The sequence below is a fragment of the Theropithecus gelada genome, chromosome 20 (genome assembly GCF_003255815.1).
Source record: "Theropithecus gelada isolate Dixy chromosome 20, Tgel_1.0, whole genome shotgun sequence".
NCBI lineage: Eukaryota > Metazoa > Chordata > Mammalia > Primates > Cercopithecidae > Theropithecus > Theropithecus gelada.
Window position 1 is genome coordinate 28,990,806 of NC_037688.1, and position 27,936 is coordinate 29,018,741.

The following is a 27,936-nucleotide window of genomic DNA, read 5'->3' on the forward strand; positions in this document are numbered from 1 at the left end:
TGATGGCTTTTCCTTCCCTGGCTTAACCCTTCGGGAGCTGGGGTTTCCTTTGGATTTGTAAAGATATTGATTCCAGATAATGTTTGCCTTTCTAACTCTCTCTTCCTTAGACTTGATGGATAGGTTCAGGGCTACATCTCGGCAGCCAACTCACCGCAGCTACCCAGGGAAAGAGGAATGGAAAACGAGGCAAGTGTTCAGTAGTTAACACCATTTGAATCCTTTCCCCGGGATGGACAGGCAGAAATGCGGTGGCCGGGAGAAACTCGAAGGCTGACGGTCACATTCAACGAGTACGGGATTTCACTCTCAGTTTCTCTCATCCTCGTCCTGATCCCGCTACCAGTATTTCTTTAGTTCAACTTAGAGTGTTTTATGATTTTTAATTAATATCAGATGCTGTCTTGAGGTTGGCTGCCCTGAGTTGCATTTTTAAAAATGCCTTTCCCAGTTCAAGAATGTGCTTTTCTACAGCCTAGGCAACATAAGTGAATACAGGGAACTGTGTCATTTGCCTATGACGCTGGCCGATGAGGGGGTGACTTGAGTAAACCCTCAACCTAGAAACAAATCTTATTTAAGAAAAATAAGTGAAAAACAATGGGAGAATCATCTCATTCATTAACCATTCGGCCTACGACGGTTTGCCAAACATCTCCCAACCGTGTTTTTCTCCTTTCTTTTCTTCCTCAGCTCAGAAGATATAAGTTACAGCCCCCAGAAGTCTAGCCTAGTGCTATTGGATGGTGTCCAGCTTTGCTGGAATTAGAGAGGTGAGTTCTAGCTTTCTTGTTTCTCAATGAAAGAAAATGTTATACCAGGTGAGTTAACACAGTCAAAAAAGACTAACCAGCCAGACAACGACGCCAAACAAAACCAAACAGTTCAAAGGAAATTGCTGTGTTACTAGACACCTCTGCAGTGTGCCTGGGGTTTCAAGAAAGAGACAAGCGGGCATTTCTGTGTGCATTTTTCAGTCTGTATTTCTCTAGTTAGAAAAGCGGGTTTGCTGCAAAACAATAGCGTTTACCTTCCCTGGCTGAGCTTTCCGTGGACAAAACACAATGAATGTGACAGAAATATGCTGTTCGGGTGAAGGAAGAAGAAAAAAGCAATTTCACCCACCCTACTATGTCTCTGCCAATATTATCTTTGTCAGTCTTCTCACTTCTCCTCTCTGAGCATTTCTTGGTGAAGCATTTGTTAGAAGTTGACCCTATTCTCCAGCCTGGTGAGTTTTCTTCTCTTCTTGGGGTCCATTCCTGTCTCATTTTCTAATGTCATACTTTCCTTAAAAAATAGGCTACGAGAGCTAGTTCTAACCTCCATCAAGGGATCCGTCTAACCAGACTCCCATGAGATGTGAGAGTGAGCTTAAACCAATCCTGGAGAAGAAAGGGGGAAAACAAGGTTGGCTTATTCCCAGACTCAGTTTTAAAAGAAAAAAAAATCTGTTGGATCAAGTGAGATATTTGAGGCCCCTCCCTAGAAGCGAAATGACAATATGGTTCTCCTTAAACATCACCTAAAACCCCACCCCAAAGAAGAGACCAAATTGTATCCTGGCAGAATCATGGAAGCCTGGGGATTAGGAGCAGCTTTGGAGTCAGTTCCTTCCCCATCACTTCATTGCCTTGGAATATGGACCAATCACTGGGCCTTTCTGGATGTCAGTTTCTCCATCCTTGAAATGGACATAGTAGTATCTGACCTATAAGGATATTACGACTCTCAAACAGGGTAGTGCGTATAAAATGCTTAGTCTTGTGCCTATAACCACTCAACGGATAGCAGCTGTTAACTTTATCATTTTATTACCGTATCAACAGCTAGCCAGAGCCTCATGCCAATTCACGCTAGCAAGAGCGGCACTCTTTATCACACTCCACACTACCCCTCACACACTCATTAATGCATCTGGTTTTAAAAACACAATGTATCTCTTAGCCTCACTCCTTTATGTGACTACTGTTTATAAGGATTTTCTCTGTACAGGAAGAAAGGTAGCCCTGCCGATGGGGGGAGAAACAGATTACAAGGGCCTCACTGATGGAATATAATCCCCCTTCTGTACTCACTGGTTAACTAGCCATGATTGTATTTCAAAGGTAACAGTTCTTCTCTACGGCGGGTATTGGCGTGCAATCCGTAAATAGGACCTAATGTGATCCGACAGCCCTGATTTCTCTAGATATATATTAAAACAACATGCCCAGTGCTGATGGCTCAGAGGTCCTGACCTTTGACAAGGACTTATGACGTAAGGTAACCTGCCCCGGAGAGCAGGCAGGGCAAAAGGCCAGAGGGACAAGGTCATCGGCTAATGAAGTGGTCAGCATTGAGTTTCTGTCACTCAGCTGGTTAAGAGGAAACCGAGAGAGAAGTAAAGGAAAATGGGAACATTTAAGAAACAAAGGGAGGGACCATGTTTGAGCTAATGCTCTGAAGGTGAATGATATTGTCAGAAGGCAGGGTGATGATGTGCAACCACCTGAGCCTTTATCACGGCCTTGTTCAGTTTCACCTGCTCAGCACGGGCTGGTTGAAAGAGCATCTGCAAGAAGCCAACTCAATATAAACCCTGAGTTAGAATGAAAATAAACAGGTCCCAAACCACCCTGCTCTTTGTTGCAAATCTGCCCCAGACACACAGTCAGGAAAGAGATCAAGATTACAGGCTGGGAAGTGGCTTCCAGACCTATTCTTTCTCCGCATGGGCAGACTACCTCCTGAGCCTCAGAATCAGAATCTGAAAAACTGGAATGATAATGCCACCTACCTCAGAGGGAGGTTGGTAGGATTAAATTAGAAAATTTATTTAGCTCAGCATGATGTGATGCCTTATACCTGTAATCCCAACACTTTGGGAGGCAGAGGCAGGAGGATCGCTTGAGCCCAGGAGTTTGAGACCAGCCTGGGTAACAAAACAAGACCCTGTCTCCACAAAAAATTTAGAAATCAGTCCTACACAGTGGAGAACAACTGTAGTCCCTACTGCTCGGGAGGCTGAGATGGGAGTATCCCTTGAGCCCAGGAGTTCAAGGCTACAGTAAACTATGATCGAGCCACTGCACTCCAGCCTGGGTGACAGAGCGAAACCCTGTCTCTGGAAAAAAAAAAAAAAAAAATATATATATATATATATATGTATGTATATACACACACACATATGTATATATATGTATATGTGTGTATATATATATTTAGAGATTAGCACAGTGCTTGGCACAAAGTGACCAGTCAAATGTCGGCAACTACTTTTGTCATTCCACATACTCTAACAATCTCAGAAAGTGTGTGACCTTTTTTAAATGGGTAATACATCGTATATTTCAGAGTAAAACAGTTCCATGAGTTTCTCTGTTGCAATCTCTAAGGTATTTCCCTGGTGGAGTACTTTGAATTTCTGAACCATTCACCCAGTCGGCAAACATCTATTGAAAACTGCGGTATTAGGTCATAGGCGTGGTATTATATTGACTCAGAATCATTCTTGACTTTGTTCTTTCACAGCCCGACTGGGGAGGCAGAAACCTCAAGATGTAGAGTGTAAGTGGCAGCATATTACAAGAATGTGCTGTGGAGTAGGGTGACCAGCTGCTCTCGAGAAGGCTAAAGAGAAGTCAAAGAGAGGGACTTCTTAGCTCTTCCATCACTTGATCCTCCAAATGATGCCTTCGGGAGTGTAAGGCCAAGCTTTCTCTCCCATTAATGTTTTTTTGGTTCGGTTGTTTGTTGTTTTGGGGGCAGAGTCTTGCTCTGTCACCCAGGCTGGAGTACAGTGGCACAATCTCAGCTTACTGCAACCTCCACCTCCTGGGTTCAATTTATTCTCGTTCCTCAGCCTCCCAAGTAGCTGGGACTACAGGCACTTGCCACCACATCTGGCTAACTTTTGTATTTTTAGTAGAGACAGGGTTATGCCATGTTGGCCAGGCTGGTCTTGAACTCCTGACCTCAAGTGATCCACCCACTTCGGCCTCCCAAAGTGCTGGGATTACAAGTGTGAGCCACCACGCCCGGCCTCCCCACCTGTTTTAGGTATGAAAAGGTTGGGACCTAGTCAGGTTAACCCTTGCCTTTGTTTGTCACTGTTAATAGTAGAACTGAAACCTTTAATCCAAACTCCAGACTTCCCTGAGAGCACTGTCTCAGCAGATAAGGACGAATCAGGACCCATAATGGCCATAAGAGGCCCAAAAATATTCCTCTTAATGAGCACTTTGATCACAGCCAGATTATAATCCAACTCTTGAACATCCCTACACACAAAGATACAGATGGTTTTAGTTTCATTTCCTGAATTATTAAAAAGGTTATTTTATTTTAAACTTTTGTGTTTTTTGAGACAAGGTTTCACTCTGTCTCCCAGGATGGAGTGTAGTGACATGATCATAGCTCACTTCAGCCTCAAACTTAAGCAATTCTCCCACCTCAGCCTCCCAAGTAGCTGGGAATACAGGCATGTGCCCACCGTGCCCAGCTAGTTTTTAAATTATCTGTAGAGATAAGGTCTCACTATGTTGTCCAGGCTGGTCTCAAACTCGTGGCCTCAAGCGATTCTCCCACCATGGCCTCCCAAAGTGCTGGGATTACAGGTGTGAGCCGCCATGCCTGGTTCCATCTCACTTCTGAAATTGAAGCACTAGAGGTTCGTGGAAGAAGCCCTGAGCTGAGAGATTGAGAACCAGTACACTAGTCTCGGCAGTACCATTGTCTCCCTCAAGTCCCATAGCCACTGATGTCTCGGGTCCTGAAATTTTTCTTCTTATTCCCTACCTACCTCTGCCTTACAAAGATGATATGAGGATGAACTTGAAAGCATTGATCCAAGGAAGCACTTTGAGTGTTTAGTAGGGAGCATAAAGTTTTAATGGAAATGATTATCAAATTAGACTGTCATAGCCTGGGAATAAAGAGTTGGAGCATCACAGGGGCAGCCAACTCCCTGTTCCCATCATGACCCAGCCAAAGCTCTTTCCCAGGATTCAATGCCCTGGGAAATTTTTTGGGTTTGGAGACTTTAGGAGAACAGCGTAATGACTCACATACCATTAACCAAGGCTGTTCTTTTTTCTCTCAAATGTAGACCTAGCTTTAAGCTTTATTTTTCTGATTAAAAGATGATGTACAATATCTTGAGAAATGCAAGCAATTTATCAACACATAAAAATTAAAATCGCCAAAAATTCCACCACCCAGAAGTAAACATGGTTAACCTGGACTTCATCCTATCAGATGTCTCTTATGCATACACATATACATATGTTTTATTTCATGCCAGTGGTATCATAGTATGCATAATGTCTGCAACAGTATACCATGTCATTGGGTTATAGATTTTCAATAATGTTTGATGATTTTTCATAGTTTCATTGCAATGACCACATTGCATTCCAGTGTTGGATATACCATCGTTTATTTAACTAATTTCCCTACTAATGAGCAGTGATGTTGTAAACAATGATGTGATGGACATCTTTGTGCTTGGTGAATCTGTCTCATTGTCTCATTAGGATACATTTCTATAAGGTGGAATTGCTGGAGATGCTGTCCCCTTCAACCAAATGTTGAAAGGGATTCACATGGTGTAGTTAGAGAATAAAAGGGCAGTGACCAGGCAGGGTGCAGTGGCTCACACTGGTAATGCCAGCCCTTTGGGAGGCCGAGGCAGGAAGATTGCCTGAGCCTAGGAGTTTGAGACCGGCCTGGGCAATACAGTGAGACTCTGTCTCTACAAAAACGTTTTCAAAAATTAGCCAGCCATAGTGGCGCATGCCTGTGGTCCCAGCTACTCAGGAGGCTGAGGTGGGAGGATTGCTTGAGCCTGGGCAGTCCAGGCTGCAGTGAGCCATGATCATCCCACTGCACTCCAGCCTGGGTGACAGAGTGAGACCCTATCTCAAAAAAAAGTGGGGGGCAATGACCAGCCAAGCTGAAGAGTCCCATCAACCCTGGTGACCTGTAACAACTGCAGGAAAACATCCACTCATCCATGGGGAGTGGAGGGTGAGAGAAGGGGAACTTTCATATCCCTGGGGTTAAGCATCATGCCTTGATATTCGAGAACCAGACGTTTGTTTTCTTTCACTCCCTACAAGAGAGTCTCCTGCTCTTCTTGTCCTGGTCTTTGGAGCCCTGGCATATCTCACAGCTCTCTCTGCAGCGGGCAGATCCAGTCTTCATCCCCTGACCCTCTGACCATCAGCGGGTGGGTGCCACCTCCTCTTGAATGGGCTTCCTTCCTGATTGCTTCTCTCTATACAGGGCCCAAACATTGATTAACCCCTTTGGGTAAAAGCAGGCACTGGGGCCAGCCAAGCAGTGAGTGGAGTTGGGTGATTACATTGCAATGTTTTAATTTGTCTTCAGGCAAATTCTCATAAGCTTTCACGAGAAAATCTCCCATTAGATGTAGTCATTTAATTTAAGAACAGTTGGGAGAGGAAGATGAACTAAGATGACAGATGGAGGAATGCAGATGTATGTCTTAGAGGGACTCAGAAGCACTCTGAGGATTTGGCATCCAGCGAAACACAATGTCGGCTTCTACTGATTGTGTCCATGGACTTGAGAAATTGTCAAGAAATCATCAGAATACAGGGGATTTTCTCCGATGACAAGCAGTTTTCATTATTTCCTTCTGTCGGTAAAGTCATAACAAGATCAACTAAAGAACTGGATATTCCCCCACCCCCCAATACCCCAAATCTAAGAAATACAAAAAAAATTTTGAGTAGCCTTATAGGAAGGCAAAACAAAACAATAAAACATTATAACAAAGCTGCTGTTTGAGATAAGTTTCCTTTGGTCACACTGCCACAAAGATAATGTTTTTAATTCCATGCTTTCTCTGGCTTCCTTCATACAGATTTTCTGAACATCCTAATTTGGTGTTTGTATCATTCAACATCTATTATTGTTTTAGGATGACAGTTATTATTTTAATTATAATTTAAAGCTGCCTAATATACCCAGAGGTCACTGGGCACCTAAAAGAAATAAATAAAAACAACTTGCCATTTTTAAAAGCAACATGTTTATTTGCAAGTCCCACGAGCCACTCAACCAAGACATCATAAAACCTTCAAATAAACTAAAACAGAAACAAAATAAAATGCCCGTTCTTAATCTCCTTAGAAGGCAAGCAGGAGAAAGTTGCAGCTAGCTGAATGCTGGCATGAGAACTCTGAGGGTGATTTCATTACTGAGTTCAGGAACTGAAGTATGTATCTCAACATTCATATTCCATATAGTCCAAGCTGCCGTGGGTTTACAGTCCCTGGGCCTTGATGTAAAGTTTTAGCCAATGAGAGGTCAGTATAGTAATGAATCTGGTGCAGGAAAAGAAAAAGGGTAGGTGAGAGGCTTGCAAATGCCTACCCACTGTCTACTTTATCCAGATAGCACTGGCTGGCTCTCTGCAGTGTAGGTATCTAAAAAGCAGTATCGATCTCATCAGCTCTGATATTTTAAAATCTAGAATTGCTGAAATATCAAAATCTAGTGATTTTACATTTAGAAGGCAAAAGAAATTTCAAGACAGTTCCATAATGTTCCTACATGTGAGTTTCCATAACAGAAAACAGTAAAATCATTTTCCAATCATTTACTGTTAGCATTTTCCATATAATCAAAGCTGTTATGGTTTGTTAAGCAACAGAATTATCTAGTGGGCAGGAGGCTTATGCTGCTCCAAGACCTGCTAGCTATACAAATATGCAAATCACTGAGTACTGTAGAAGGTATTAGATAAACATTGTCAGGATCTCTAGCAGAAAGCATCCCTTCCCTGCACCCCTAGAATTGTCTTATTTGATTGGTGCAAAAGTCATTGCAGTTTTGGCTATTACTTTTTTTTTTTTTTTTTTTTTTTTTTTTTTTTTTTTTTGAGACAGACTCTCACTCTGTCACTCAGCCTGTAGGGCAGTGGTGCAGTTTCGGCTCACTGCAACCTCTGCCTCTGGAGTTCAAGTGATCCTCCCACCTCAGCCTCCCAAGTAGCTGGGACTACAGGCATGCTCCACCATGCCCGGCTAATTTTTGTGTTTTTAGTAGAGACGAAGTTTCACCATGTTGGCCAGGCTGGTCTCGAACTCCTGACCTCAAGTGATCTGCCTGCTTTCGCCTCCCAAAGTGTTGGGATTACAGGCATGAACCACTGCACCCATTGGCCATTACATTTAATGGCAAAAACTGCAATGACTTTTGCACCAACCTAATAGTTTAGAATGATTCTTTTTGGGAACCAAAGAACTGGACTGTCAAGTTTGGGTCACCCCAAATTCCAAAAACAAGGCAGAAGAGTGATGTCCTCAGAGTGACAAAAATAGAGTCCCCGAGATCTCCTTTTTCACTGTGGAAGACATAGGAATAAAAGAAGGACAAGAAAAAGGAAAGGAAAGGAGTTAATTGATACCCAAGGTGGCAAACTCAAGTGGTTCCATGGGTTAAGTAAACAATATAAATAATCACATCTGTAATCTCAGCACTTTAGGAGGCCAAGGTGGGTGGATCACAAGTTCAGTTCGAAACCATCCTGACCAACATAGTAAAACCCCATCTGTACTAAAAATACAAAAATTAGCCAGGCATGGTGGCGTGTGCCTGTGATCCCAGCTACTCAGGAGACTGAGGCAGGGGAATTGCTTGAACCCAGGAGGCGGAGGTTGCAGTGAGCCAAGATCGCACCGCTGCACTCGAGCCTGGGCGACAAAGCAAGATTCCATCTCAAAAAAAAAAAAAAAAAAGAATATAAATAAGTGAAGTGAGCCTAGTATAAGGCAATAGGGAGAGGTAGGGACTGTGGAAACCATGCCCAGCATAAGAAGCAGCTGCTGCTCAACTCTAGTTGAAGTTTCCTAAGCCCAGTGTAACCAAGGCTTTCAATTAAGAGAAGCTTGAACTATTTTTTTTAACTTGAAATATCTCAAATTTTGATTGTTGGCAATCAATTTGATTCAAACATCCGCACATAGAATAGTGTTTTATTTGGTATGTTAAAAGACTTCCACAGGCCACATTCAGTTCATAGGTCATAAGTTTGCAGCCTCTAAGAAACGTGAGCAATTTGGAACCAAAAATGGCAGCAGGGTCGAAAGCTTGGAATGGATAATTTACATTGACAAGTTCTTTCATTCTCTGTCCTTGGTTAAAGGACAGTCTCATCAGGCCTTTGTACTAATTCCCATCTATGAAAGAAAATAAATCCTTTTTCTCTCCCATTCCATCCAATGTCCTGGAACCTAAAATAATATTTAGTCTTCTCCATCTCTTCCTTCTGATTCTCTTTGTACATATTGAGTGGTGAATGAACTCCATGTGTACTGAGCTAGGCAAGGGTTTATGATCTTTTAGCCTTCTGAGATGGAGATGGATAGATGCACAGAAAGTATTCACAGAAGGTAGAAAGCTGTTTTGCAAGATTTCTTGGATAAGCTATAATATAGTTTATTGGTTATTTAAGAGTATGCTTATTGATTAAAGATATTATCCTTACAACAGTCCTGGCATTTCACTTAAATATATTGGTATTCAGAGAGTGTATCAGTCAGTTTTTACTAAGTAATGATGCAGTAACAAACAACCCCTGAGTCTCGGTGGCTTGCAACAAATATCCATTTTTTTTGCTCACAGGTTGATTGCATCTCCCCTCTATTTTGTCTTTATTCCGAGACCTGAGCTGAAGTTGCTGCTTGGGCCTAGCTTCAAAGTATTCTCATGCTAGAAGGGAGAAGAGAAAAATTGCATGATGACTTTTAAAGTTTCTGCTCAAAAGTAGCAAACATCACTTCCTCTCACATTTTATGGGCAGCCAAAGCAAGTCACATGGCCAAGTCTGATGTTGATGAGATGGGAGAAGGATAATCCTCCCATAGGGAAGGGTAATATTTGGAAACAAACAAAAAAAAAATATCCCACAGAGGGTACTGTCTCAGGCACTTAGAAATAGAGAAATAAGAACTAGGTACAGGTACAGTGGGGCACACGTGTAATCCCAGCACTTTGGGAGCCTGAGGCAGGAGGATCACTTGAGCCCAGGTGTTCAAGACCAGTCTGGGCAATATAGCAAGACCCCATATCTTAAAAAAAAAAAAAAAAAAATTTTCGTTAGCTGGGTGTCGCACATGCCTGTGGTCGCAACTGTTAGGGAGGCTGAGGCAAGGGGATCACTTGAGACCAGGACTGAGCCATGATCATGCCACTGCATGCCAACCTGGGTAACAGAGCAAGACTGTCTCTGGAAAAAAAAAAAAAAAAGAGGTGGGGAGACTAACAGGGAAGGTCACTAACTGCTATTGTTAGAAAAACAAAGCTAGTCCCCAAAGTCTGTTCTGACCCTGCTAGGGGCCATTGAGGTCATCTGAGCGGTGAGTGGTTAAAAGCATGGTACCTGAAGTCAGACTTCCTGGGTTCAAATCGTAGCTCTACCATTTACTATCTGTAAAACCTTGGATATATTACTCAACCCTTTTGTGCCTCAGCTTCCTCTTTTAAGCACACGTACCTCATAGGGCTATTGGGGGGATTCAACGAATGAATAATAGATACAGATATAGACGTAGATATAGACAGACACAGAGAGACAGAGAGCGAGAGCACTTGGAACAGTATTTGGCACATAGTAAGTATTGGCTGTCACTACAGCAATGATGACTGGAAAGCCATCAGTCCAAATGCATCTCAGCTACCTAGATTACTCCAGGTAAGAATCCCGTATAGGTACTTGTGGGAGGGCTAAAACCTTAAGTTCAGCTAATACCTTCTTGGGGATTACTGTGAGAGCAGCTTCTAACAGGATATGACCCAAGAGAGGGATCTGGAGATGGAGAAAACAGAAGTTGGTGGACAGGAACCCCCAAAATACCACAAAGAAAGTATGACAAACTAGGCGGCTTCAATGACAGAAATGTATTTTCTCATAGTTCTGCAGGCCAGAAGCCCAAGATCAAGGTGTTGGCAGGATTGGTTTCTTCTGAGGCCTCTCACCTTGGCTCGTAGCTGGCCATCTTCCTCCAGGGTGTTCACATGGTCTTTGCTCTGTGTGTCTGTGTCCGAATCTCCTCTTCTTTAAAGGACACCAGTCTTATTGGATTAGGGTCCACCCATATGCCCTCAATGTACCCTAATTACCTCTTTTTTTTTTTTTTTTTTTCCAAGTGATTCTCCTGCCTCAGCCTCCCAAGTAGCTGGGATTACAGGCACCTGCCACCACACCTGGCTAATTTCTGTATTTTTAGTAAAGATGGGATTTCACCATGTTGGCCAGGCTGGTCTTGAACTCCTGACCTCAGGTGATCCGCCCACCTCAGCCTCCCAAAGTGCTGGGATTATAGGCGTGAGCCACCGCGCCCAGCCTCTTTAGTATTTTTTGTAGAGACGGGGTTTCGCCATGTTGCCCAGGCTGGTCTTGAACTCCTGACCTCAGGTGATCCACCCACCTCAGCCTCCCAAAGTGCTGGGATTACTGGCATGAGCCACCGCGCTCAGCCCCTAGTTACCTCCTTAAAGGTATTATCTCTAAATACAGTCACATTCTGGGATACTGGAGGTTATGGACATAATTCCACCATAACACTCAGTTACACATTAGAATCCCCAAGAGATGCCCAGACCAGGCCCTAAACCAAGAGCATCAGAACTTCTGTGGGTGAAATACAGGGCTCTGACTTTCTTAAAACACCCCAGGGCCTCCTGTGTGTTGCCAAGTTTGGTCAGCACTGGAGGAGCTGGACTTCCACTCAGAGCACTCTTTGGTGGTCCATATTTTGCTGCGCCATGCATCTTCATGAATTTCTCCATCATGATCCAGCTGAACTGACCAGGAGAACACTTGCTGACGAAGACGAGAGAGAGAGATGGCCAACATCGAGCATTTGTCTTCCCTCTCCTCCTGATTGATCACTTTATACAATAATAAAACTTTTAAAAGGTTGAACCTGAACTGAGGCTGTGACTGTGACACAATTAATCAAACTCTTGAAGAATCATGTTACATTATGTGCTTCAAGCATTGATCCACTTCACTAAAAGTTGGCCTGAAATACAGCCTAGACACAGGATATTGGATCTGTAAGAAACGGCCGGAATGCTGTCAATTGCTTTGTGTCTCTGTGTGATATGTGGTCCTATAGCAGACCAGACCATAAAGCAGGACAAATTCCAATGCATCAGAGAGGACATCATCCAGTCCCCAACTGGCCTCAAATTGCTAGGAGTGGAACTACAGAGAGGAGAGAGCTGATTACAGCATGTTCCTGAAACCTGCTATCATAATACCTTCATCCACGAGGCTCCCAGTCTCCTTCCCTCTTCTTGAATTGATTCCAGACAATACCAGGATCTCTGACACCATAAAGTTTTATCCAGAGAGGCACAAATTTGGGTCCTCTCTAAATCAAAGTTTTGAAGGACCAAGTGCATCCCCTCTCCACTCTTTTTTTTTTTTTTTTTTTTTTGAGACAGAGTCTTCCTCTGTCACCCAGGCTGGAGTGCAGTGATATAATCATAGCTCACTGTAGCTTCATTCTCCTGGGCTCAAGTGATCCTCCCACCTCAGCCTCCTGAGTAGCTGTGACTACAGTTGTGTGCCACCACATGGGACTAATTTTTAAATTTTTGTAGAGATAGGGTTTCACTATGCTGCCCAAGCTGGTCTTGAACTCCTGGCCTCAAGCAATCCTCCTACCTTGGTCTCCTAAAGCACTGGGATTAGAGGTGTGAGCCACTGCACTGGACCCGCATCCCTCTTGCATTCACAGGGAGGCATCAAGCCAGTAATAATATCTAGCATCTCTGTACAGTGCTTTCTAGTTAACCGAGCAGTTAAACATCCCCAAACATTTGAGCTTCACAACAGCTCCGTGAGGTAGGGGAGCCTCGATTTCTGATCCCCATTTCCCAGAAAATGAAACTTGCTGGGAAAGGAATGTGAGTTGCCAAGATCATAGAATATGTGGTAGAACTGGAATACAGTACCTAGTTTTAGGACTCAGATCCCAGATCCTGTGGCTTTTGGTAACTCCCTGCTCCAGGCAACATTGGAGACCACAAAAGAAATCAGATATTGTACTGGCCCTAGGCAAAATCAGGTAAAGGCAAGTTCCTTTGATGCTTTGGTCCTCTCCTCTGGATATCCCTCCCACCCTGTGGCGCTCATTGTGTCAGCTCAACACTTTGACTAGCATCTCTGGGTCCTAAAGTCTCTCTGTCTCTCTGTGTTCCCCTCTTAAAACTACCCTGTCTTAGCTGGCCCAGTAGGAAGAATCAGACGTGCCCTCAAAGCTCAGCTTGACCTAGCTGCATGACCTTGGGCAAGTTACATTTTGCTTTTGTGTTCCCTCCTCTGTGAAATGGACTTTTACTAGAACCTACTTCCTTAGGGTTGAGTGAAAGATTGTATGAGTCATGTACATCAAGCACTCTGGACCATGAATCGTGTTTATCAAGTACTTCACAAGGGCAGTTGTTTTTTCTTAAATGATTTATTTTTAGGCGTTCATTATCTATAACAGGCATAGTAGCTGACCTTTCGCAGGTCCTGCTATGTAATGCTGTGCGTTGACTTGTTCTCATGGTATTTTCATATATTCTTTCATTGAATTCTCATGTCAACCCTAGAAAACAAGTCCTATTATTACTCCCACTTTACAGATAGAGAAACTGAGACACAAAGAAGTTAACAAGAGCCAGCAAGGGACAGGACCTGGAGTGCAGCCCAGAGGGTCTAACTCCAGAACCAGCACCACCAACTCAGGCACAAAACTGCAGTTGCAGAGGGGTTGGTGACAAATGTCTACTAGTGCCCCTAGCCATTTGCATTTTTAAAGGAAACTGTCTGGTCCCAGCATGGTGACTCGCGCCTGTAATCTCAGGACTTTGGGAGGCTGAGGCAGATGAATCACCTGAGGTCAGGAGTTCGAGACCAGCCTGGCCAACATGGCGAAACCCTGTCTCTACTGAAAATTTTTTTAAAAATTAGCCAGGTGTGGTGGCAGGCGCCTGTAATCCCAGCTACTTGGGAGGTTGAGGCAGGAGAATCGCTTGAACCTGGGCAGCGGAGGTTGTAGTGAGCTGAGATCGCCTCCACTGCACCCCAGCCTCGGAAACAGAGCAAGACTCTGTCTTAAAAACAAAAACAAAACCAAAACCAAACTCTTGTTTTGCTTTGTTCTTTTTTATTTTCTTCCCTATATACTCCACACTTTAAAAAGTGATGAACCTCATGTTTTAAAATGATAGTGTAAACCCAGTCACTGGCTCCATGTCAGTGTCACTCTCCTTGTCCTCCAGTTGCCTACTGTCTCACTGCAAAGCTAGACATTGTAGACCCTCTCAGAGAAGAGCGTATGGTGCCAGGGATCCTGGTATTGTCTGCAAAGACCGAAAGGATGAAAGAATTGGAGCACATAGCAAGATGGGATATAATTAAGTGCCCGAGAATGCAGAGCCATCTCTTGAGACTGTAGGAGTACAGCTCTCTTTCCAAACATGGTATTTTCCCTGATGTGTTTTTTTTCCTCCACCAAAAATTTTCCACTTTAATTATGTGGGTTAGGTTAGAGGAGCTCACCTTCGGAACTTTACATGCGCAAACAGCTAATCCCTTCCATAAGACACATTTCTGGGAAAGCCCAAAAATAAATGTTTACAGTCTGTGCTGGGATAACAGAACCCAGTGGGATTAGAAATGATTTAAGCATTATAGGTCTATGCCCTAAGAAACAATTTTGGGAGAGCTCTCGCCTCTGCATTCTGGAATTCTGGCCTTCATTGTCACAAAGAGTGGAATCACTGGCAAAGCTCTCGGGTTAGACGCTTTCCCTGTTTTCCTGCTTTTGCCTTAAACACAAGGAGGATGGTTAATTAAAACCATATTTAAAATATTAAGTCAACTACCTAACAGAATGAAGTTTATTAAAATTGCTAAGCATTAAGTACAGAAACTTAAAATAGCCTGAGCACACTCTCCTTAGCCCATGCCCAAAATATCAGTTGAAAAGAGCCACCAGACATTGGTTACTGGGCACACACACGCACACACGCGCGCGCACACACACATGCACACACACGCACATGCACGCACGGGCGCATACACGCGCATGCACACACATCTGCATGCACACACGCACACACATGCACACACTGTACACGTCAATACATTGATATATCAGTAAACAGAATGCATTTCTCAAGTAACCAGCATTTGACAAGCAGAGGGCAAAGAAGATCTCCTAATTAAGGTATTTAGAAGACTGTTACTCCTCACAATTGTGAAATGGTCTCAGACAGGCTCAGAGAAAATAGAGACGGACACTAGATATCACTTCAACTCTGTGTGTGTGTATGAGAGAGGGAGAGAGTCTCTGCCACCCAGGCTGGAGTGCAATGGTGTGATCTGGGCTCACTGCAACCTCCACCTCCCAGGCTCAAGCGATTCTCATGCCTCAGCCTCCTGAGTAGCTGGGATTACAGGAACCCACCACCACACCCGGTTAATTTTTGTACTTTTAGTAAAGATGGGATTTCACCATGTTGGCCAGGCTGGTCTTAAACTCCCAACCTCAAGCAATCCACCTACCTTGGCCTCCCAAAGTGCTGGAATTACAAGCATGCCCCTCCATGCCTGGCTCACTTCAACTCTTTGAGGCTCAGTTTCTCCACCGGTCATCTGGAGTCAGTGGTATCCCCTTTGGAAGAGTGTGGGGAAGGTTCAAGGAGAGACTTAGCACAAAGGAAGTAGGCACTTGTTCAGTGTAATGCCCCTTTCTCCCTAGGATCTCTTTGGGGTTCAACTGATAAAAGATGAGCATTACTCCAACAACCCCATGAGGTGAGTGTTATTATCCCAGTTATATAGATGAGAAACTCTTCCGAAACGTATTCTCTGATGGTCTCTTCTAATGCTAAGGAATTCCCTTGTTTGTATCACAAATGAGTGGGGAATTGATCTGGAGTTTTAGAAATAACCAGGATTTGGGGAACAAGTGGAGAAGGATATTTCAGACAGGATCAAACCCTACATAGGCTCGTAAGGGAATAGGGAGTATAAAATGGTAAAAGATCAAAAGAAATGCAATCTTGTTTTCTTCTCCTCCCATATGGAGTGCTTGAGTACGGGTCAGTCAGTGAATTTATTCCTGGGCTTACAGTACCTGTCATTTATTAAGTACTCAAGCTGAGAGGCAGTATAGGAAAATGGTTAAGAAAAAGTGCTCTGGAATTGGTCTGCCTGGGTTTGAACTCTTGCCTGTCATTTATAAGCTGTGTGACCATGGGGAATTCTTTCAACCTCTCTGAGTGCTAGGTTTCACGATTGTAAAATGAAGATAAGAATAGATTCTTCACACGGTTGCTTTGAGAATTAATCAAGTTAATATATGCAGAGCTTTTGCCATGCCTGCACCTGTGAGCATTCAGCACATGGTAATTTGTTGTCGTTGCTGTTTTCATGTGCTTTATATAAATAAAACAAGATTGGGGTGGATTAAGAAATAGACCAAATCACCCAAATAGTAACAACTGGTAGAGACAGGATTCTAAAACCCAGCCCCCCTGTATTAGTCAGGAAAGGTTCAGTTATGCTGGGTAACAAACAAGCCCAAAAATTAAGTGATGTGACACAATAAAAGTTTATTCCTTATTCACACAAAATTCATTGCAGTTTTGGAAAATTATCCATCCATTTGCTTAACATTCCAGACGGTTTCACTCTTATCCATATCAACACTAGTACCCAGGATCACAGTGGCAAGCAAAGAACAGGAAGGTTGTATACCAGTAATTAAATGCTTCTACCCAGCAGGGACATGCATCACTTCTATTCAGATTTCATTGGCCAAACAAGTTACGTGTTCACATCTAATTCAAGGAAAAGAACTACAATCCTTCGGAGGGCATAAAAGTTCAGGAAAATAAGTCATCAACCAGTCTTTTAACTACACTACGTGGCACCATTCTGCTTCTGACTGTGATAGGACCAGCCATTGTCCAACTTTCTCTGCAGCCGTTAGTTTCAACAGCCCTTACTGAGGTTCAGGAAAAAGGATCACGGTTTTAAATGAACTAATTAATCAGCAACTGTTCCATAACATCCAGCCTGTACCCTGTTCCTTTCTTGCCTGTCAGCAGTGCTCTGTGGTCAGTGGCGGTCCTCGAGTGCCCCAGTCAGCTCGGCTGAGCCCAAAGACTCCCATCTCTGCATCTAGGGGCTCTCTTCTTCCCCCATCCATCACCAGGGCCCAGTGATCGTGCCTGTCGATGCCCAGCTCTCGCTTGATGTCTCAGTTCCGGAACAGAGATGCTCCAGCTGCTACGTGGGAAGGCTCTGGCCCCAAAAATATTTAGTTAGCAGTCATTCAGTTAAGTGGAATTGACTTTTTATCGGCTTTCCTCTGTACGGCTGCCACCAGCGAAGGCTGTTTCCTTCTTCCCTCTTCTCTGCCTGTCAGTTTCCTCCACATTCCTATCGGCAGCCTTTAGCTCTGATCGATACTAACCGCTGTGTAACAGCTCACGCACGACTGCTCTGGTTTGCATCGATCAGACCCTTCTTCCAACAGGTAGTCAGCTATTTGAGGCAATGACTTGAGATAAACACCTACTTTTACTTCAGGCTAATTCATTTCAGGTGGATTTCAAGGAGGCTGTGCACCCCGTCTCTTAGACAAGCTGAAATTGGAGAGTCGAGATCCACACGTTGCATGCTTGAGATCCTAGGAGACCTTTCTTCCTCTCCCCTTTTCTTTTTCTTTCCCTTGTATTTTGTAAGTGCCACTTATAAACAAGATACCAGGACTCCGGACGCTGAAAATGACACTTCAGAAAATGTGTCGGCCATCCATCCCTCTATCCTTTTAATGAGATGCATCTGGGACTGCAGGAAACCAAGGCTGCTGCGGAGGCAGCATTGTTGCTGGGCAACCAAGCATCCTTCTGGCTGCCCCAGAACGAAACTGACAGTGTCCTGCAACCCTGGTCCTCTCACTGCCTTAGGGGGAGGCCCTTGAATCCACCCCTATCCTTGCTTCAGGCTCACAAGTGAAATTTACCAGGAGCTGATACTGCAAAATAGATTGCTATTTCGCAATTGATTGCGGTGTGTGGGAGTGGTACGACTTATTAACATGTACACTGTAGCTAAAGAACACGCAAGACTGGCTGATATACAGTTTTTTTCCAACACTTTTTACACTAAGTGTTGCTGAATGATACATCTGATACTATCACTTACCTATCACCTGGCTCCCAAACCTCCCATCTGTTTCTCTTTCTTCAGCCCCTACTTGACACATCCCGTACTTCAGTTCCCAAGTCCTGTTGTGCTTCCCCTGGCAGCGCAACGCCCTTGTCTCTTCCCTCCATCTAGGCTGCTATCATCCTCATTCAAGCCCTCAACACCTAGTGCTTGGACCTCTGCAGTATCCTCTGGCTGACTGCCTGGCTTCCAGTTGCTCCCTGCTTTGTTAGTTTGGCCTTGCACACAGATAAATTTCCTGGTGCCCCACTGTGATTGCCTTTCTCTTCTCTGAAGTCCTCAGTGGCTTCCCAGAGCCTCCCAGAATGGAGGACAAATTCCTCCGCCCATCATTCTGGTCCTTGGCTCTCTCCCCAGACTGTCTTTCCCCATTCTCCAGCACAAACCCCACACTAGTCCGTGTGAATGACTCACTGCTTCCTCTATGTGCATTTTTTAGCTCTGTGCCTAAGAAACAAATGCTGTGTCCCACACCCTCTTTGAAATTGGTTCAAATCCTGGCTCCATTACTTATTACTGTGTGACCTTGACTGAGTTATCCAACTTCTCTCTGCCTCAATTTCTCATCTGTGAAGTGGGATAATGTACTGTATTAGGGTTCTCTAGAGGGACAGAACTAATGGAATAGATGTGTGTGTGTGTGTATATATATGTGTGTGTGTGTTTGTATATGTATATGGGAGTTTATTAAGTATTAACTCACATGATCACAGCGTCCCACATTAGGCCATCTACAGGCTGAGAAGCAAGGAGAGCCAGTCCAAGTTCCAAAACTGAAGAATCTGGAGTGCAATGTTCAAAGGCAGAAAGCATCCAGTATGGGACAAAGATGTAGGCTGGGAGGCCAGGCCAGTCTCTCTTCACATTTTTCTGCCTGCTTATATTCTAGCCGCACTGGCAGCTGATTAGATGGTGCCCACTCAGATTAAGGGTGGGTCTGCCTTTCCCAGCCCATTGACTCAAATGTGAATCTCCTTCTGCAATACCCTCACAGACACATCCAGGATCAATATTTTGTATCTTTCAATCCAATCAAATTGACACTTAATACTAACCATCACAGTACCTACCCCCTAAAGTAGATATGAGGACTAAACAAATTAATGTATGTATGACATCCAGAATGGTAGCTGCACATAGTAGGTTCCATGTCAGTGTTTGCTCTATTATTTTCTTCAACTCTCCAAGCCACAACTCAAAGCAGACCTCCTCCATGAATATTCTGCAGGTCACCCTAGCAAAAAAAAAAAAAAATACTCAATTCCTCTTCTGCCACCCATAGCTCTTGGTTTCTTCTGATAATATAATAATATTATAGCAAACAGTGATTCGGTGCTAGGTACATGATCAGTGCTTTCCTATGCATTATTGCTTTTAAATCCGTGAACTGGATACCTTCCATTTGCCCCAGATCTACTCTCCCACCTTCTCCACCTTGCGTTTTGCCACAGGAGGCTGATTTGAAGCCCAGTGGCTTCCAGTTGGATTTGGCCAAGGAGGATCACTGGCAAAATAGGCAAGAGGAAGAAGTTAGATCAGAGTTTGTATTCTCCCAGCCCCCTCCCAGCCATGTCACTGCAGAATAGACTCGTTTCTCAACACAAGGTTATGGGTCCTGTTAAGCAGCCCTCTTGACCCTGCTGCTCCGTCCTCAGCTTCTCATCACCATGCCCTGTCCTTGCTTCCCACCTGGGTGCTATCACAACCCCAGGGCACTACACCCTCTCTTGTGTTTCCCTGAACCCTGACCACATCTTTGTAGATGTAGTAGTCCCTGTATAAACTCTCCTCAAGTTATCCTAATACAGGTGTGTGACCCTGGCCGACACAGTTCTCATTACAACTCTGCAAAGCATGTACTGTCGCTGTTACCGTTGTTACCAAAGGTGTCCAAGATTATATCCGAGTGGCAGGACTGAACCTGCCTGGCTTCAAAGCCCACACTCTGAATCGCTCTAGGGTATGGTCTGAATGTTGAAACCTAACCCTCAATGTGATGATATCAGGAGGTGGGGACTTTGGGAAGTGATTGGGTCATAGAGGTGGAGCTCTCATGAATGAATGGCTTTACTGATCTTATAAAAGAGACCCAGAGAGCTAGCTTGCCCCTTCCACCACATGAAGACACAGTAAGGAGACACCGTCTGTGAACCAGAAAGCAGGTCCTCACCAGACACCAGATCTGCCATCCTCAATGCCTTGATCTTGGACTTCCCAGCCTCCAGAACTGGGACAAATATATTTCTGCTGCTTAAAAGCTACCCAGTTTGTGGTATTTTGTTATGGCAGCTTGAACAGGCCAAAACACACCGTTATAATAGCTTTCCTATACAAGGTTGTAAGGTGGTTATTTCTTCATGGATTTTTCCACCTGTGACTCAGACTGTATTAGTAGGTTGGTTGGTTGGTTTTGCCATCTGTTTTAGTCCATCTGTACTGCTATAACAAAACACCACAGACTGGGTAACTTATAAACAATAGAAATGTATTTCTCACAGTTTTAGAGCCTGAGAAGTTCAAGATCAACGTACTGGCAAATTTGGTATCTCGTGAAGTCCCGTTCCTCATAAACGGCATCTTTTTGCTGTGTCTTCATATTGCAGAAGGGGCAAACAAGCTCCCCTAGGCCTCTTCTATAAGGGCACAAGTCCCATTCAGGAGGGCTGCATTCTCATAATCTAATCACTTCCCAAAGGTCCTACCTCTTAATGCCCCTAAATTGGGGATTAGGTTTCAACATATTAATTTCCAGGCAACACAAACATTGAGACCATAGCACCATATTTTTAAAATATCCAAAACTTAAGAGGCTTAAAACAATTATTAATTAGCTCACCATCCTAGGAGATGGCAGTTTGGGTTGGGCTTAGCTGGGAAGTTCTTCTGCTGAGTTCACCTGAACTTGTATATGTGGCTACAGTCACATGAGGACTGTCTGAGGCCTGGTGGTCCCAGATGGTGTCACTTATGTGCCTCGAACCTTGGAGGGATCCACAAGGGTGACCAGGCTATGTGTCTCTAGTAAGCCAGTCTAGACTTCTTCACATGATGGCTGGATTCCAAAAATAGCAAAAGAGAGCAAACCCCCCTGTGCAAGCACTTGTCAAGCTTCTGCTTGCATTAGGTGTCCTGATGTCCCGTGAGTAGTATAACCCAGATTCAAGGGCTGGTGAAACTGACTCCACCTCTTGGTGGGAGAAGCTGCAAAATACTGCAGCCATTTTTTTTTTTTTTTTTTTTAATGTACCACATGGGACACTCCTTTCCGGAAAGATCTATGCCTTGACAACTTCACATCCTGTATCCTCATAACCCAAGTCAGAAAAGCAATGTGGGGGCTGGCCCTGTGTTTTAGAGGGTGGGGAGTGTCCTCTTTATAGCTTGGTGAACATCTGACACTCTTCCTGCCTGTTACCACCAGACTGAAAATAATTCTGAAAGGGAAGTCTCTTAAAACGTAGCATGAGGGAGTGGAATTTTTTTTAAATTAGGCATCAGCCGAATTTTTAAAAGAATCTTTTCTTTTCTTCAGTTGCCTCTCCCTTGTTATACATTTTAACTCCACCCAGCGGCCGACCACATCCAGCCTGGGCTCTCCTTCTTGCTGCTCCACACCAGTGTTTGCTTGGCAGCAGTGCTCAGCTCCCAGGGCCACGGAAAGCCGAGGGAGAAGTCTTGCTTCCTGTTCTCCTCACTTCTTATTTTCTTTCCTCTGCTCCTTCTGGGGCTCACCCTTAACTGCTCACTCCTGCTCTGTGCCCTTCCAGTGTCCGACTAAGGACAGGATGCTAGGAAGGGCTGGACAGTTTGTCTATAGGGAATCCCCTGATGGCCCCCCAAGTGGGGCACTGCACCCCACTGTGGCCTAGAGACACAGCCAGAAGACTTGACCTCCAGGAAGCCCCAAGACAGAAAACAAATCCTAAAAGTAGTTATATGTGGCCAGGCACGGTGGCTCACACCTGTAATCCAGCATTTTGAGAGGCCAAGGCAGGCAGATCACTTGAGGTCAGGAGTTCGAGACCAGCCTGGCCAACATGACGAAACCCTGTCTCTACTAAAAAAAAAAAAAAAAATTACAAAAATTAGCCGGGCATGGTGGCATGCACCTGTAGCTACAGCTGTTCAAGAGGCTGAAGCATGAGAATCGCTTGAACCCAGGAGGCAGAGGTTGCAGTGAGCTGAGATTGCGTCACTGCACTCCAGCCTGGGTGACAGAGTGAGACTCCATCTTAAAAAAAGTAAAAGTAGTTGTATGTGAAATTATATTTAAAGATTCTTGTGAACTTGATGTGGCTATCCATTAATTAATTTCACAAGTATGGATAGAGTACCTACCATGTGCCAGGCCGTGGAAATATAAAATATAGCTCCTGCCCCTGAGAAACATATGGTCTTAGTGGGGAGAGAGACACACGAAGACAATATGAATTAATACTCATGAATAATAATATTCATGAAGAGAATACAATTAATATGAATAGGTTGGAGCAAAAGTAACTGCAGTTTTCGCCTTCAAAAGTAATGGTGAAAACCGCAATTATGGCGGGGCGCGGTGGCTCACGCCTGTAATCCCAGCACTTTGGGAGGCCGAGGTGGGCAGATCACGAGGTCAGGAGATCCAGACCATCCTGGCTAACACAGTGAAACCCCATCTCTACTGAAAATACAAAAAATTAGCCGGGCGTGGTGGCGGGCGCCTGTAGTCCCAGCTACTTGGGAGGCTGAGGCAGGACAATGGCGTGAACCCGGGAGGCAGAGCTTGCAGTGAGCCGAGATCGTGCCACTGCACTCCAGCCTGGGGTGACAGAACAAGACTCCATCTCAAAAAAAAAAAGAAAGAAAACTGCAATTACTTCTGCGCCAACCTAATAAATCCTATGTAAGAATATATCATGAAAGATGTTAGAAGGCCCCTGTGCCTAGCCTGAGTGATTGGGAAAACTGTTCTCAAGGAGATGCTGTCTGATATGGTCTAGCCCAAAGATGTCCAGTAGAAGCATAGTACAAGCCATGTGTGTAATTTTAAATGTTCCAGTAGCCATAATTTTAAAAGTAAACACAAACAGGTGAAAATAATCTGAAAATATTTTATTCGACCCAATATATCCAAAATATTGCCATTTCACTATGCAATAATGTAAAAATTATTAATGAGATATTATACATTCTTTTTATTGTACTAAGTCTTTGAAAGCCAGTGCATATTTTATACTTACAGTACATCTCAATTTGGATGCCAAATTTTCAACTGTTAAAGTAAAATGTAGTCCTATCAAAGCAATAAAGCTGTGTTTAACGGAAACATATATTGCTTTGATTTAAAATTTGTAATTTAAATTAATTGAAATGAAATAAAGTAGAAAATTCAGTTCCTCACTGGCAGTTGCCGCATTTCAAGTAATCCATAGCCACGAATGACTGGCAACTGCCATATTGGAGAGTGGAGGCTTAAGTGGATAAATAGATGTAAAACAAAGAAAGTAGAGAGGATAGGGGACCGACACGGTGGCTCACACCTGTAATCCCAGCACTTTGAGAGGCTGAGGCGGGCAGATCACGAGGTCAGAAGATCAAGACCGTCATGGCTAACACGGTGAAACCCTGTCTCTATTAAAAATACAAAAAAACATTAGCCGGGCGTGGTGGTGGGCGCCTGTAGTCCCAGCTACTTGGGAGGACGAGGCAGGAGAATGGTGTGAACCCCAGGAAACTGAGCTTGCAGTGAGCCAAGATCACGCCACTGCGCTCCATCCTGGGTGACAGAGTGAGACTCCGTCTCAAAAAAAAAAAAAAAAAACGAAAAATTCACCAGGCATGTGCTACTCTCTGGAGGTTGAGGCAGGAGAATCGCCTGGACCCGGGAGGTAGAGGCTGCAGTGAGCTGAGACCACACCACTGCACTCCAGCCTGGGTGACAGAGCGAGACTCCGTCTCAAAAAAGAAAAAAAAAGTAGAGAGGATAGTGCAGAAAAACAAAACAAAACAAAACAAAACAAAAAAACAATATGAAGAAAGGCACATGAAGAAAGGTATGGGATTTGGCCAGGCACAGTGGCTCATGCCTGTAATCCCAGAATTTTGGGAGGCCAAAGTGAAAGGATCACTTGAGCCCAGGAGTTTGAGAGTAGCCTGGGCAATGGAGTGAGACCCTGTCTCTACAAAAAAATAAAAATATAAAAAATGAGTGGAGCATGGTTGCATGCGCCTGTGGTCCCAGCTACTCAGGAAGCTGAAGCAGGAGGATCATTTGAACCTGGGAGTTTGAGGCTGCAATGAGCTATGATTGCACCACTTATGTGCACTCCAGCCTGGGCGACAGAGCAAGACTGTCTCTAACAACAATAACAACAACTACAACAATAATATGGAATGTGGAACTCTAAGCAGCTTAATATTACTGTGATTCAAGGGGCAGGCCTAGAAATGGGAAATGAGCCAAGGGTGGTGAAGGGATAGATCAGAGACAGTCAGAAAGAGCCTTGGGTGTGAAAAAAACAAACAAACAAAAATCGAATATGAACTGTATGTTTCACTTAGTATGGGCGAAATTGAGCACAGAGGAACTTTCAGTAAGGATGCCTATTGGCTCACATGGAACATGGCAGAGGTAAAGCAGGCCACACGGCTGGTTGGTCCAAGTACTCAGGAGTATAATGAGGGGCCCAGAGCCCTTCTTCCTCTCTACCCCATCATCCAGAGTGTTGCCCTCATCCTAAGGCCGGCACCCCTTGGAGTCACAGTGTGGCTGCCAGCTTTCTACCACCCCATGGTAGAAAGTGCTTCTGGGCCGGGTGCGGTGGCTTATGCCTGTAATCCCAGAACTTTGGGAGGCTGGGGTGGGAGGATCACTTCAGCCCAGAAGTTTGAGAACAGCCTGGACAACATAGCGGGGCCCCATCTGTACAAAAATTGTTTTAAAATTTAGCTGGGCATAGTGGCATGCACCTGTGGTCCCAGCTACTCAGGAGGCTGAGGCAGGAGGATCACTTGAGCACAGGAGGTTGAGGCTGCAGTGAGCCATGATTGCACCACTGCACTGCAGCCTGGGCCACAAAGTGAGACCCTGTCTAAAAAAAATAAAAATAAAAGAGTTTTAAAAAGAGAGTGTTTCTGCACTGTCATCTCAAGTAGGATCCTGAAATTTACCTGATAGGACCATCCCAGGACACAGTGCCCACCCTGAAAGGACTGACTGTAATCAGGGAAATAAAAGGTGCTGCCTGGCTCAAGTTATTCAGGGCTCTCAGCTGGAATAAGCAACAAATTCCATGGGCTGCATGGGGATATAATTACCTGAAGGAAAATCTGGATACTGCTAAAGTGGAGGATAGTTACATGGGTGCTGGGTGGCAACCAACAAATGTCAAGTGCTGTGCACCCCTTTGGCTACTCAACATGTGCTCATACCTATCTTTCACAAAAACACCCTTACAAATGCCCATACCCACATAAAAATGCATGCAACTCAAATGCCCATACCCATATAAAAATGCATGTGACTCAAATGCAAGAGCCCAGAGGCTTGTATAATTACTACACCCTGTGAAATTTCTCTTCTTGAAATTCACAGGTGACTCCTAGTGGTCCAGTGACCTGTGATTAAATAAGTTATCTACCCCCAGTACACCCAATACAGTGAAGAAAGAATGGGAGGTATACAATAAAAACTTTGGGAAGATGGGAAGCTGCACATATCGTATCCTAAGAACAAAAAATAGGCCAGGCATGGTGGCTTACACCTGTAATTCCAGCACTTTGGGAGGTGGGGCAGGTGGATCACCTGAGGTCAAGAGTTCAAGACCAGCCTGGCCAACATGATGAAACCCCATCTCTACTAAATTTACAAAAATTAGCCAGGCATGGTGGCACGCATCTATAATTCCAGCTACTCAGGAGGCTGAGGCATGAGAATCACTTGAACCTGGGAGTCGGAGGTTGCAGTGAGCCGAAATTGTGCCACTGCACTCCAACCTGGGTAACAGAGTGAGACTTTGTCTCAAAAACAACAAAAAAACTAAGAACAAAAAATAAGACATCTGGCAATAGAAAGAATTATTGGTATCTAATATAGACCGCAGAGGGTCATTTTTGTCCGTCTGTCCTCCATGGGCATCTCTGAGGAAGGCATTGGGAACATGCGTTCTCTGAGGACTGTAGTGCTTTAGCAGTTCACTACCTTTGGTGCAAGTTTGGGTGTGTTATGGCCATAACAAACAACTCTCTAGACTGGATGGCTTATAAACAACAGAAATGTATCTCTCATGGTTCTGGAGGCTGGAAAGTCCAAGATCAAGGCACTAGCAGATTTGGTTTCTAGTGAGGGCTCACTTCCTGGTTCATAGACAGTCATGGTAGAATGGTTGAGGGAGATCTCTCGGGCCTTTTCTATAATGGCACTAATCCTATTTGTGAAGGTTCCACCCTCATGACCTAATGACCTCCCAAAGGCCTCACTTTCAAGTACCATCATATTAGGGGTTAGGATTTTAACATGTGAATTTAGGTGGGGACACAATCTCTAGCCAATAGGGGCTAGAGATGGACTAAAAGTATGCCTAACAATTTAAACAATTGCAGACTATTGTCACCCTTTATTGCCATTTCTTTGCAATACACATCCCCCAAAAAACTAATAGGCTTTTCATATTTTTGCCTCTAGACAACTCCATTAGGCTGAAACCATAGCCAGAGGTTTTGTTTGATCATGTGTTTTCAACCTGGAAATTTCTACTTTCTGGCCCCAAATCTCTATGCTTCACCTGTCTACTAGTTTTCAAATTTTTTGGCCATGACCCATAATGAGAAATGAATTTACTTCATGACCTAGTATACAGTTATGCATGTGCATATTGATATGTATTTATGTATAACTAAATCATAAGTTTTACACAACAGTATTTATGGTCACTACCTGTGCTACATGCTAATATTTTCTATTCCGTTGAAAGAGGAAGGAAGGAAAGAAGGGAAGGAGGGAAGAAGGAAGGAAAGAGGGAAGAAAAGAAGGGAAAAGAAATGAAAAACAAGCCAGTAACAATCCACCCAATTGAGTTTACAGTCCACTAATGTGTCATATCCAGAGTTTGAAGCACCACCTTTAGTTCAGGCCTAGTGTGTGGCCTCTTCCTTCATTTTAGCCTCTGCTTTGTAGGAAATAAAGACAATAGCCTTGGGTAGGCAGATTCTTACTTCTTCATGCCCTCAGACTGTTTCCAGACACTTCACAAAGCGCATGCATCCCCCTTACTTAGACAGACAATGTTCCCCGGGACAAGCCGGGAGACAGCCTAGGATGAGGCAGGCCAGGCTTTTTCTGTGTTCTCATCTCATCTTCTGAGAACCCTCCCTGTTTCTGGGTGAGTAAACTGGGTTTGAGATAGAAAAATGTGGATTTTCCAGCCCTGCAGGACCCAGGGTTAGGACTTTGGGTCATTTAAATTACAGGCCACAGGTGGAAAGAACCTCTCTTAGCCAACCAGAGTGCTTTGACTTCTTGCTGGAAAACAGAGCGCCTTCAGCCTGCCTCCCAGAGTGCTTCGTTGAAGGCTGCTGGAAGAAGCCAACCCACTCCAACATCCTGAATGTTTTCTACTAAACTAAGCTTTGATAGGTACACGGTCTGCATCCCCAGGTACAAAAAGTGGCAGTTTCATCCTCAGCATAATGGAGGCCTCCAG

General features: G+C 44.2%; 1 protein-coding gene across 1 annotated transcript; it reads left to right on the top strand.

The window, feature by feature from the left end:
* The first annotated feature begins 246 nt into the window (after positions 1-246).
* On the top strand, positions 247-17,375 carry C20H16orf47 (chromosome 20 C16orf47 homolog). The gene is given in 3 exon segments (XM_025369722.1): positions 247-345; positions 13,660-13,780; positions 17,131-17,375. Coding segments are annotated over 3 exon segments (465 nt in total).
* Positions 17,376-27,936: the final 10,561 nt, after the last annotated feature.